Raw genomic sequence first — 12,537 nt, 5'->3', positions numbered from 1 at the left:
CCCAGAGGAAAATCCTGCCCCAGCTCTCCGCTGCTCCCCGGCGAGAGGCAGATCTCCAGGGGCAGGGCTGCCTGCGGGGCCGCTTGCCTCTGCCTGGCAGGAGAGCATCCAGCTCCACGGGAGATGCCGGTGTGACGAGAGGCTGTGGGGGCTTTGCTGGTAGGGGTTGTATTCAAATCCCATAAAACCCTGTTTGTGTTGCAAATTGGGGGGGGGAGAGAAAAAATCATAGGTGTTTTGGAGTGAAGGGGTTTATTTGCATGGAAGGTGTTGATGGCAAAGCTGGCCTGTGCAGCTGGTCAGAGCTGAACCTTCAGTTTATAGCAGAGCCAATTTCTTTAGATCCCTGTGTTTCCCCGGTAATGTACCTCTTCTCTAAGCGCACATCCGTGTGTGCACACCCCCTCCCCGTGCTGGTCTCTCCAGCAGATTAACCCTCCAGCGATGGCACTTTACATGCCCTGATCTCATCAAAACCCCGTCTTGAGAAGAGAAGCTTTTCCCTTCCAGCCATCCAGACTGAGTTCCTGCGACCCCTTGTACTCGAAGACCTATTTGTGGTCATGCTTCATCTGTGCCCCGACTTCACGCTGACCGGTGAGCAATCTTGTGGGGGTTTTGGGCAAATGCAGCTCTCCTGCTCCGTGGACCCTCCGAAGCTGAGACCACCCCGTGGGTGAAGAGCCGGGTGTGTCGCTCACCAACGGGGAGATGGATGTGGGAAGAACTGGTTTTGGGAGAGGGACTTGAGTGCGAGTCGTCCCTTGGCGGGACTCCAGGGTTGGTGCCTCTTCTCCTCTCAGGGAAGAATCCAAGCCTCGGTTATACCCCGCTGCTCCCGCCCAGCTCTGACACACGCACACCGAGTCAGAAACTGTAGGAAAACTCTTTTACTTCCCTCCCACCCCATCCGTGACTCCCTCCCCGTGGCACAGACCGTGGCAGTCGGGAGCCTTCGCCGTGGGAAGGCTGAGTTCCACACCGAGACATCAAGAAACAATTGCTACGGAGGAAAGCAAGACTTAAAGCAGAGAAACGCTCTCCGGCGTGTTCCAGTCACAATGTGTCATACAGCAGACCCACGCACACTATACAGAGCACAGCTATAGGTACAGAGGAGTGTATGTACAGGAGGTGGGCAGCGTGGTGCGGTGCTGCTGGGGCAGACGACCCCCGGATCGCTACAGCCCCGGCTTGGCAGGGAAGGGCTCTTGCGTTTAGTAGAGACTAAAGCTCGCCTTCCCTTGCCCTGCAGAAGTCGCCTGTCCATGTGGGAGCAGCCTCCGCGGTCCCCCCCCCCGGCTTGTGCACGGTGCCGCCAGCCCCACGGCACAGGGGAGGGCGAGGGGGAGCCAAGGGACCCCCAAGGGGCTGGGTCCGACTCGCTCCTGCGTGCACGGGGAGGTGCTGCTCCAGCAGCCACAGCAGAACAGAGGCTGCAGAGTGTCTCTCCAGTGACAGGGTAATAAACCCCTTTGCTGGAATGCCCAGTATATACACATATGTACAATCACCCACCCCTTCCCTCCTCCTGGCCGCGCAGCGTGGGGCGGGATGGCCGGGGCGCCCAGGCTTTGCATCCCTCATCTCCTTCTGGTCAGGACACGGCTCGAGGCGGGTTCCCCCGAATCTCAGCTGGAGCCGGGCTGTCCTCCTACCCTGGCTTTTCGCAGTCTGGGTCCTTGGAGCAGGCAGGGAGCGGGCTGAAATCCGTCATGAGACAGGGGCGTGAGGCTGGGGGTCGGAGGCTGGCAGGGACGGGCAGAGGTGTCCTTGGGTCGGGAAGCGGCAGTTCTCGTTTCAGACCTAGTAGCGGGAAGGCCAGTTTGGGGTCTGTTGTGCCCTTTGCTCGTGCCTTGCTGGCAATTCCCCCTTCGAGCAGCCCTGGGCAGGGCGTGCGGCCGGTGCAGCCCCGGCAGAGGGGATGGAGACTCTCCCTGAGCGGTTTGAAATCAGCTCTTTCACAGCGAGGGCTGAAACAACCCCCAGAGATGTGAGACTCAAGCCCTGCTCTAAAGCAGCGGCATGGATCCGGAGCCTGGGAGCTCTCGCTGCAGGGGATGGAGCTGGCTGGGGATCGCTGGCCGCGCGACTGCCCGTGAGGCCGCCTGCATCTGTGCAGGTCTGGGAGGGAAGGGACCTCTCCATGGAGTTTCCATCAAAGACAAGGCTCTTCCCATCGGGACAGAGAGTCGGGAAATCCTCCAGAGACGCGACAGCGCGGTTCATTAGGAGATCATTATTTTAAAGAAGTCCAAGGCAGGTTTGGTGCTGATATGAGGAGCTGTAGAGATGCAACAGGAAGGCTCCAGGTCCAAACCCAGCCTCTCCCTGCCCATCAGAGTGGGGTTTGGCTATCGAGCACCGGGGGGGGAACTGGCCATCACAGCACCAGGAGCCAGGCTCGTTCCGAGGCGGGCACGGTCGGAAGCGTGCCCGGGGCGATGCTCAGCCCAGCCACAGCGCCAGGCTTCACACCCCCGGCCCCCGATCCCGGGGGGAGCAGATCGATCCCGCGGGGGCTCCGGAGAGCTGCGGAGCTCTCGGCTTGGCTGGGGTTCCTCGTCTGTGCGGGGGAGAAGCCAGTGGTGGGGAGGGGAAGAGGAGTTGGTGTCTCACGGGCTTTGGGGAGGGCCACACAGGTGCTGGGACTGGCAGTCTCTTGTTGCAACACCCCCGGTGACAGCCCCGCCGCCGGTGACAGCCCCGCCGCCGGTGACAGCCCCAGCGGAGGCAGTGCCGTCGCACATGCAGCCCAGCAGCAAAGCGACCAGCCCCAGATCCGTGCTCCTGGCGTACAGGGGAGCTCCACGGGACGCACAGGTCTCTGCTTCCCATCGCCTCCGATTTGTGATAAATCTGCTCCTGCTGCTCCAGCTGGGCAGGCGGGAGCTGTAATTAATCTCGCCTGCCCGGGGACAGTCTGCGTGTGAAGTAGCAGCGGAGCCACTCCAGCACTTGCGGGACCAGCCTATTTGCTCTGCAATAACTGGGAGAGATTTCTCATTACACCGCCAGCAGCCCTGCGAGGCTTTTCAGAACAGATCCAATATGAGGTCAAGTTCCCACTAAAATCAAGTGGCTGGGAAGGAAAACTTTGTTACTCGCAGCAGCAACGGTGCTGCTGTTTATTAGTCAGCAATGAACCAGCAGAAGGTTTTATTTTGCTGGTTTTACTGCGAGCTCTGGGCAGCGGCTGTGGCTGCGGCTTCCTCCCCTGCTCGCTCCACCCAGGCGGCATGTTTCGCTCTCCTGCCCTTTCCCCGGGGCTGAGCTGTGGCAGGGCGGCCGTGGGGTGCCCTGGCAGCCCCCCGGGAGCCGTCTCGTGCTCCTGCCCTGCAGCATCCCACCTTGGTGGCCTTTGGGACGTCGGTGGCAGTCCCCCGCGCCCCTCGCTCCTCACCTGCAGCCCCGTATCCCCAGCCCAAGAGAGCCCCTGGCTGTACAGCGGGGCAACGGGGTATTTCAGATCACAGCCCCCTTGCACAGCTCTGAGCTGCCACAAACATCGCTGCCCGGGGGGGTTTTGCCGGGACAAAGCTGACCTGGGCACATGCAGTGCTGGGCACGGGTCCTTCCCAGGGCTAGGAAGCCGGGCTTTCTGTATTTTCAACAGCAAATAAATGCTGACAATGCTCTGCTTTGCCCTGCAGAAAGCCCCCGAGCCCCGCGCCGTGTCCCCGGTGCTGGCGCTGCCACGCTGGAGCCAGTGTCCGACAGAGCTGTGCCAGGGAGCAGACGTCGAGCCCGGCACTGAGGTCTTTTTGGGGGGCTGGCGGGGGCGTGGGGGTGGCACAGCTGGGTGCGTGTGATGCCCCAGGCAGGGACTCACTGCAGGGACCAGGCAGAGCCACGGGAAAACTTCTCCTAGAGCTGGTGCTCTCAGAGCATCGAGCAGGGGTACGCCGCTGAGCAAGGCGGCACCCCAAAACGGGCGGCACCTTGCAGGCAACGCTCATCCTCACCTCCCGCATCGCTTGTAGCGCGAGGTGAAGGCTCCGCGTCTGCCGGTGATGGGGCTGGTGTGGGGATGCCAGGGTGGGATGGGAAAGGGGAGGGTGAACGAGACCGGGCTGTTTTCTCCACCTAAACTACTGCGTTCCCACGGCTCAGCTCTGCAGCAAGAGCCTGTGAACAGAGTCTGGCCTCTGGCACAGAAACTGCTCCGGGTGCTCTGGCAGGAAGACGGCACTTCTGCCTCTCCCCTGGGCTTTCCCTTGTGCTCCCACTGGCCGAGGAGGGCAGCTTGGCCAGGGCAGGAGCAGGCGGTCAGGGCTCCCGAGCCCTGGGTTCTGTGCGCCGAGCTGGAGGGGCAGGGGCAGAGCTGATCGCTCCAGGGTGGTCTTGAGCAGCTACATGCAGCGGGTGCCAGGCCAGACCTGCCCCCCCGCCACCCCGTGGACTGCACCCTGTGTCCCCCCTTTCCCACGCTGCGGTGCAAGAGAGGGACGGGGCGGGGGGGGGGGGGCTGGACGCATGCTGCCCTGCTCTTTCTCACGGCTTGGTGCTGGAAGCCCTATCGCCTGCTCTGCCCGGTCCCTTTGGCTCGGATGACAACTGGGGCCAAGTCCCCAGCACCCCCCACCTCCCGTCCCCCATCCTCTCCATCATCCCTTCCTCCAGCGTGACTTGCCTGGAAGGAGCAGGGCAGGCGTCACCGGCGGCCGGTCGATGCTCGCTCACCGCACGCCGTGGGGCCGGCAGCCCCAGCCCCAGTGATCCTCGGAGCCGCAGCCGGCCCAGGACAAGCCCAGGTCTCACCCAGGTGCAGGAGCCGTGGGCAGCGGGATGTGCCGCAGCCTGTGCCAGGGTGCTCCAAACCCCCGCTGTTTTGCTGCTGTTTAAATGCTTCCAAGGATTTCCCACCAGGGACTGGTGCCGGGCGATCGAGCCGTGGCTGCTCAGCCAGCCCGGCCGTGGCTCGCCGGGGACAGCAGTGGTCTTGGCTGCCGGTGCAGCCTGGGATGGACCGTGAGGAGATGCGGGCGGCAAGAGGGGCAGCGGCTACTGGGGAGGAAAAAGGGGGAAATCCTCCGTCCGAGGAGAAAACCTGCGGGCAGATGACGTCACGGCAGGAGGAGGGAAGGGGCTCTCCTGCAGCAGGAGACAGCGGGGCTGGAGGAGGCAGGGTAGGAGCATGGCGGGACCAGAGGGGCTGCCGGGGCGGCAGAGCTGCTTCCCGCAGGGCAGCCGCCTCCGTCCTGGCGTGCCACCTCTGGGCAGGGCGGCTGTTGTAAACGATGCAGTCAAACAGCAGCAGGGAGGCTTCAGGGGAGGCGATGGAGTCACTTATAAGCCGGGCAAAATGCAACCCCAAATATTCTTGTCTCCTCGGGGAGGGTGACTGTGGGAGCGTGCTCGGACTCTCCGGGGAGCTCCCACCAGGTCTTTGCTATAAGACGGCGCATCTCCGCGGTGGCACACGTGTTGGCACACACCCATGGCCTCGGCTCATCCTGAGATCACCCCGCCGCGCGCGTGTGTCCGCGTGCGAACGCCCGTTTTGGGGCAGAGCACCCAAAGCCAACCAGCCCCGAGGGTGACACCGGGGAAGCCAGCGGAGCCGCCCCAGCAATGGCTGTGGCCCGCGGTGGCACTTTGGTGTTTAAATGCGCTGCATTGCTACAAGTTGTCTTTGTTTCCCTGGCGAGGCAGCTCCTCTTGAACCGTATCCTTCCCAGCGCTTGAAAGCCAACCCGCCAGCAGCTCAGGAGGAGCCCAGCCAAGGACCCCCGCCGCCCACCGGTGTGGCACCGCCATCCCCTAAGCTGGCTCTCCTGCCCCGACTCCGTACGTGCCACTGCCAGTTGGGAGCAAGTGGGGAGAGGAGAGCGAAGGAAGGACAACCCCGCTGTCCTCTCAGATGCTCGTCTGCAGGTCACCATTGAGCAGGGTCCTTTGGGTTTCTGTGGTCTCGTTGAGCCTGGATTTGTCCTGCTTGCTGTCGCTCCGGTCCGCCTCGTCCATGCCACTGACCTTCACCAGGCAGAGGACGTTCTGAAAGCTCTTCTTGAAGTTGTCGGACAAGAAGGCATAAAGGATGGGGTTGGCACAGCTGTTGGCGTAACTGAGGACCACCACAAAGTCGAACATGCCCTTGAGGACAGGCGTGGGCACGATCAGGACGGAGACTGAGGAGACGTTAAAGATGTAGAAGGGGAGCCAGCAGAAGATGAAGACAGCGACCACGATGGAGACCATCCTGGTGACTTTCTTCTCGGACTTTTTCCTCTTGGAGGAGCCCACTCTGATGCCCGAGGACTTGACTTTGATAATGATGAACAAGTAGCAAAGGCAGATAATGGTGAGAGGCACCAGGAAGCCCAGGATGAAGGCGTAGATGATGAAGCCCGTGTACCAGGCACCCGACTCTCCCGGCCAGATGATGGTGCAGCTACTCCTGCCGTGATTATGCTGCACCCCAGCATAAATCATGATGGGCATGATCACCAACAGGGAGACGCCCCAAACGGCCACATTGATCATTTTGGCTGTCCTGGGCCGCCTCCACTTGGCAGATTTAATGGGATGGACGACAGCCAGGTACCGGTCAATGCTCATAACCGTCAAGCAGAAGATACTGGTGAACTGGTTGATCCCATCCACCGTCATGACAATTCTGCAGATGGCTTTGCCAAAGGGCCAGTGTACCAGGGCGACCTGCATGGCCAGGAATGGCAGACCGAGCATGAAGAGCTCGTCTGCGATGGCCAGGTTGAGGATGTAGATGTTGGTGATGGTCTTCATCTTGGCATAACGCAGGATGACGTATATCACCAGCGTGTTGCCGCACAGCCCTACGATGCAGACCACGAAGTAGATGAAGGTGAGGATGGCGTTGCTGGTCAGGTCGAAGTGCTGGCCTGTGCCGTTCTGCGACGCGTTGGTGGGTGCCTCCACGGAGAAGTTGTCGAAGGGGGAAGCCGGGGAGAACCAGAACGCGGTGGCGTTGGGCAGCTCGTATTCCAGCTCCATGGCTCTGCTGGTCCCTGGGCACCGCTGGTTCAGAGGAGCCGAGATGTCATCTTCCCTTGCTCTGGGGATAGAGGAGAAGATTCTAGAAATCAGAGAATAAATAGAATTGAAGGGATTCCTGGGGAGGATTTGCCCATCCTGCTGCCAGGCTCCGTGGGAGAGAGGCTCCCTGGAGGGGCTTTCCCCAGACCACCTCCCCAGCTCCCCTCCGGAGCCCGTGCGGTGCCGAGCAGCCTGCCCTGGACGCACCGCAGCTCCTCCTCACTCCGGCGGTACCGGAGTCCTTATGACTCCCAAAATCCAACCGGTGACTGCCCGGTGGGTGCCACCGATGCCCGGAGCACCGGCCACAGGGGGAAAACCTTTCCCCTCGCCGTGCCTTTCGGCGGGGTGCCAGCCCCTTCCTTCGCGGCCGCGACCCGCGCCCGGACGGGCTCCCGTGGACGCTGAGCTCGGGGTGCGGGAGCAGCCCCCCCCCCCCGGGGGTCCCATCCCGCCGCTCCCCGCCGCCGCAGCCGCCGAGGGGCACCGGGCGGTGCTGCCCCGAGCGCGGCCCCCCCCCGCCGCTCACCGGCTCCCGCCGCCGCGCCCCGGCCCGGCGGGCAGCGGGAGGCGCCGGCAGCGCCCGCCGCTCCGCTCGGTTCGGCTCCGCTCGGCTCCGCACCGCCCCGCACCGCTCCGCTCTGCTCGGCTCCGCGCACCCGCCCTCCCCGGCGCGGCTCCGCCACCGGACCCAGCGCACCGGCTGCGCCCCGCCCCGCGCGGGGCGGCTCTGCGGGGCCGGGGCGGGGACAGCCCTGCCCGCCCTGCTCTGCCCACCCTGCCCACCCTGCTCTGCCCACCCTGCTCACCCTGCTCTGCCCACCCTGCCCGCCGTGCTCTGCCCACCCTGCCCTGCCCGCCCTGCTCACCCTGCTCTGCCCACCCTGCCCGCGCTGCTCACCCTGCTCTGCTGACCCTGCCTGCGCTGCCCACCCTCTTCTGCCCGCCCTGCCTGCCCACGCTGCCCTCCCTGCCCTGCCCACCCTGCTCTGCCCTCCTCTGCCCTTCCTGCCCGCTCCCCTCCCTGCCTGCTCTGCCCACCCTGCCTGCTTTGCCTGTCCTGCCGTGCTCCCCCTTGCAGTGCCCGCCCTGCCCGCCCTGCTGTGCCCACTGCCCTGCCAGACCCGGCGAGCCAAGCAGGGCACCCCGGCTGCCTGCGGCTCTGGGTGCTGCTGCTAGAGGTGCGGCCGGCCGCGCGGTCCCAGACTTTGCACCGGGGAGTGGAGCTTCTCCTGCTCGCAGGGGCTGTTGGTGCACGGTGAAGGGTGCCCAAAACCAGGGGCTCAGAGAGGGTCCCAGGGGCATGTGCTGGAGGTGCTGTGCAGCAGGCAGCATGGGTGCCAGGACCCTGCTTCCTCCCAGAGCGTGGCGGGACCTGCCTGGCTCCATGGGGCTTCCCGCAGACACACGCACCCTTCCTCTTCGGCTCCTTCCTCTTCCTTGCACGACCTTGGCCTCGCTGCCTGGCTTCTGCTGCAGAAGCAACGTTTTGGTTCCAGTGATGGTGCAAAGGGCTCGGCTTCTCCTGATGTCTCCAGGGCCACCGGAGGCGGGAGGGACGGGGCAGGGCGATGGCTGCGTGATGGCCACGCTGTGACCCCAGCTGGAGACCCCCAAGAGGTGTCCGAGAGTCCCAAAGTCTCCCGGGAAGCTGGGAGTACCTTGGCCCCAGGATTTTGCACCTTGCCACCAAAGGCAAGGCAAGGCAAGGCAGGTCCCTTGGCCCCTGGATTTTGTACCTTGCCACCAAAGGCAAGGCCAGGTAAGGCAAGGGAGGTCCTTGCTGGCTTGGCACAGCCTGGGAGAGGTGGGAAGGCGATGCCGTGATTGCCCACAGCTTTGGGATCTCTGGGGACTTGCGCAAGACGGGTGGCAACGGCCGCAGCCTCTCCCTCTGCAGTTACCCAGTAATGATGACTGGAGGAGAAAGAGCAAAACAGAGAGGTTTGGGGGAGATAACCTCTGCTCTGGTTTGTTTGAGATGTTGGAAGCAATTAAATAATAGCTATTCCCCCCCCCCCCCCCTTTCCATCACTTATCGAGAGACAATAGAAAGCAGGAAATTAAGAGTGACTTGGAACAAAGAGCCCGGAGCGAGGCTGCTGATTGCGGCAAGAGGGGCTGGGAGGTTCTCATTTGCACTTAGCCATCCACTTCCCAAGGTGGATCTGAAGACACAGGGTCCTGGAGCACGAGCGAGAATCATGATCAGCCTCATAAATCCTTAGGAGGCTGGAAAAAGCTTCTCCTGAAAGAAATGATGTGGAAATTAATATCCCGGTAAAAGTGCGTGAGGAGGGAGGATAGGGAAGCAAACGGTTTGGCTGATGCGGATGGGGGATCAGGTCTCTGCGGGGTGCTGCCCACCGGGGTTGGGGTGTCCCATTGCGTGTCACCTGTCCAAGCCCCGAGGGCAGCTCCCTGGGATGCTGCTCTGGGCAGGGTGGCTGCACGTGGCCCGCGGGACCACCGCCATGCTCTGCCTGCTGGAAACGTAGGCAGAGGTGCAGGCAGAGCAGAGATGTTCCCCGACACTGGGGAGGAGGGGGTGCAGCCCCCCAGGGTGCCACAGGAGAGGGTTCTGATGCCTTGTGACCTTTTCACAGGTGTTTTACCCTCCCTCGGCTGGTTCCTGGGCACAGGAGGGATGTCCTGACCGTGCCCTTCCCTCAAAGCCGCATCGGCAGCCGTCGCCGGCAGCGGGAAGGGCAATGTAAAGCCTCGCTGTGCGGGTTTCCAGCGCTGCCTCCTTGAATTTCTCCCCGAATAGGTGACGCTGCCACGTCCCTCCCTTGGGCCCCTTGGTGCGCAGCCCCTGCGGTCGGCGAGCCTTGCCCGTCCAGGCCGGCGTGCCGTGGTCCCCCGTTGTGCCGGCACCGAGACCAGCCCCCAGCCTGGGCTCGCAGAGGTTTCTCCCCGCACCCCGCGTGGTGCTGAGCGTCGTTGTCCCGCTGTGCCGGGGGGCTGGAGCGGCGGGCGGCTGGGCAGGGCGAGCGCGGGGATCCCGGGGTGCCTCCCGCCAGCTGAGGGGTGCTCGGGGCTGCCTGCGGAGCGTCAGGGCTTCAGCCACCTTCTGCGCTTCACTTTCACCTCCGTGGGAAGCCGGTGTTGGATGCAGGGGCCAGGGAGCTGTGTGAATTCAGCCAGCAAGCTCGTTTGGCTAAAACCAGATCTGATCTTTATTAAAAAAAAACCCAAACGAATGAAATGATGAGCTGGTGTGTGATCTGAGCTGATATCCATGCAGCGAAGAGTGCAGCAGCAGCTACCTGAGTCGGGAAGCTGTGCTTGAGCCTTTTGAAGATATTTTTTTTATTCTGCTTAGATTTAGGGTTGCATTACAGCTTAGTGTAGGCTCTGATCTGTACCTCTGGGTGGTCCCTGGTTTGGAGAGACATTGTCTTACCCCAGCAGCTGGTTTGGTGCTGGCAGATAAACTCCTCTTTGTCCTTTACCCTGGGAAGCGTCCACTCTGCTGAAAAGCAATTTACTGGCAGGGCTGGATATAGGAGAAACGCACGGCTTCTTCCCACACGGCTTTGACGGCCGATATAACCCATGGGAGAGGCACATGGGGATTACGTGACCACAAAGTAGTTTTTAAAGTCCTTCCAAGTTTCCTGCCATCCATTCCCAGCTGTTCTGCAAGACTCCCCGTGGAAAACAGCGCTGTCGACCCCTGTCCTGGAAATGAGTGTCGTAAGGAGCTGGGGGTTTGGTTGCCAACGGAGGGGTAGGGTGAGCCGGCCTTTCTCCCCAATGCCTGGAGGGGAGGCAGCGAGATCCCCGGCATTTTGCAGGAATGAAGAAGGCTGTGTTGGACTGGTGGGGCTCTCTGATGGCGGAGGGGAACTGGAGGAACTGGGAGGCAGCTGCCGTTCCCCAGCAGTCAAGAGGGGAAGGATTTGCTCCCGCGCGCAGCTCGCTCCCCAGCTCGCTCCTCCTGTGCTCCGCTCGCCTGCAGCCGCCCCACGCTGCTGGGGGAGAGATGGGGGTGTGTGGGGCCGGTCACCCACTTTTGGGTCCCAAGCGGGTGCCACGGGGTCCCTGCGCATGCCCTGCCTGTCTCAGCCCTGTCCATTGCTGTCCTCAGGAGTAGCCCTGCCCACAGCCCTTCTGCTGGACTCTCCCCGTTACCTCTGTTAATGACTGATGGCAAAAATGCCGGGTCGTTGCTCTGGCCCCTGTTTGTGCTGGGGACAGGTCCCTGGGGGTTAAAGCTTCCTCTCGTCTCCTTTCCTCTGGATGCCCAGCTGCAGCGTCCCATGGTGTGGTGGGAAGGACCTTGGCAGGGAGCGAAGTGATGCCACGCAGCCTCGCCGGCCCCGTCACTGTCCCCACTCCAGCGCGCAGGGTCCAGCGCCAGCCCGAGGAGCCCCGGGGCTCATCATCGCCTTTGCAGAGTGGCGAGCCGACCCCGAGCAGCTCTGCGTCTGTGCACGGGGCAGCCATGCCCAAGCCCGCTGCCCTCGCAGGGACCCCGCTGTCCCCCGTAGGGACGGGGCCAGCACAGGCAGAGATGACCATGGCGTTTCCTCTCCCGTGGGCGCTTCGGGTGGCACTGCCCTTTCCCTTCCCATCTCCAGCCAACAGCCACAAGCAGCTTTGGTGGCTCTGCTGATGCCCGGCCGGAGGCTGCCGGGCTCGGTTCCAGGGGTGTCTGGGATGGGGGGAGGCTCGGCTTTCTGCTGATTAGCCAGACAAACAGGCCTGGACGGTCTCTCCGCACCCCTGAGGCAGGGCAGAACCAGGCTGGTTGCTGCCGGACGACGTGATCTAATCGGGCAGCGTCTGCAGCGGTGATGGATGGGGAGGGAGAGGCGCTGGTGCCTTCACCTGCGGCCAGGGCCGGCGGCAGCGTCCCCGCACGCCCCGCAGCATCCAGACCCCACGGGATGCAGGTTTCTCTGCAGCCCCGGGGGTCAGAAGCTCTCCCGGGAGAGCCCCGCATCCTCCGCATACGGCTCCTTCCCTCCTGCTCCCACCAGACCTCCCTGCAGACGGCTCCTTCCTCCCGCTCCCATCTCTCCCATTCTCGCCCTGCTGTTATTTGCCTCCGTAATTAGTTTATTGATCTCTGCCGAGGGTAGCGGGGCTGGGCTGCAGTGAAAGCTGCTGCACGCATTCCCCGTGAATCATATCGCTAAACCCCTGACACTAATGAGCCTTTGGCAACCACAGACTGAAATCTCTGCTCCTGCCCGTGTTTCTCCCTGCTGTGCCTGGCTTGTTGGAGGGTCGTGCACATTAAATCAGGACTTAACAGTACTCTGCATTTGGCAGTCAGGCTTCCTGCACCAGCTTGAAATGTCAGGGTTAGTTACAGCACGCGCTGATCCGCTGGTACTCGCATCCCCTCCTCTTCAAAGCAGCCGCGGTCGTAGCTCAGTGCCAGTGGGACTCTGCGCTCCCCCAGCCTTGCGCCGCATCCATCGTGTCTCTCACGGCGAGCCTAAAGCCAGCGGAGAAGCGTGAAGCTGTCACTTTGTGCCCCGTGACTAATAGGTGCCATTAGCTTGT

General features: G+C 62.8%; 2 protein-coding genes across 2 annotated transcripts in view; both read right to left on the bottom strand.

The window, feature by feature from the left end:
- The window catches only part of RPL38 (ribosomal protein L38), a 250,828-nt gene that overhangs the window by 162,902 nt on the left and 75,389 nt on the right, over window positions 1-12,537 (bottom strand). The gene's annotated exons all lie outside the window — the stretch shown is intronic.
- SSTR2 (somatostatin receptor 2) lies at window positions 4,592-7,695 on the bottom strand. The gene is made up of 2 exons (XM_075518628.1): window positions 7,547-7,695; window positions 4,592-7,036 (listed from the first exon to the last, which is right to left on the bottom strand). The coding sequence occupies exon 2, from the start codon at window positions 6,973-6,975 to the stop codon at window positions 5,860-5,862; it is 1,116 nt and encodes a 371-aa protein (XP_075374743.1). The 5' UTR covers window positions 6,976-7,036; window positions 7,547-7,695; the 3' UTR covers window positions 4,592-5,859.

This window comes from Mycteria americana, chromosome 16 (genome assembly GCF_035582795.1).
Source record: "Mycteria americana isolate JAX WOST 10 ecotype Jacksonville Zoo and Gardens chromosome 16, USCA_MyAme_1.0, whole genome shotgun sequence".
Taxonomy (NCBI): domain Eukaryota; kingdom Metazoa; phylum Chordata; class Aves; order Ciconiiformes; family Ciconiidae; genus Mycteria; species Mycteria americana.
Note: the sequence above shows the minus strand (reverse complement) of the source record. Positions and strands in the feature narration are given on the sequence as shown.

Bases quoted from the DNA above. Each gene is read 5' to 3' on its own strand.
- SSTR2 (XM_075518628.1), bottom strand. From the start codon at position 6,975: ATGGAGCTGGAATACGAGCTGCCCAACGCCACCGCGTTCTGGTTCTCC.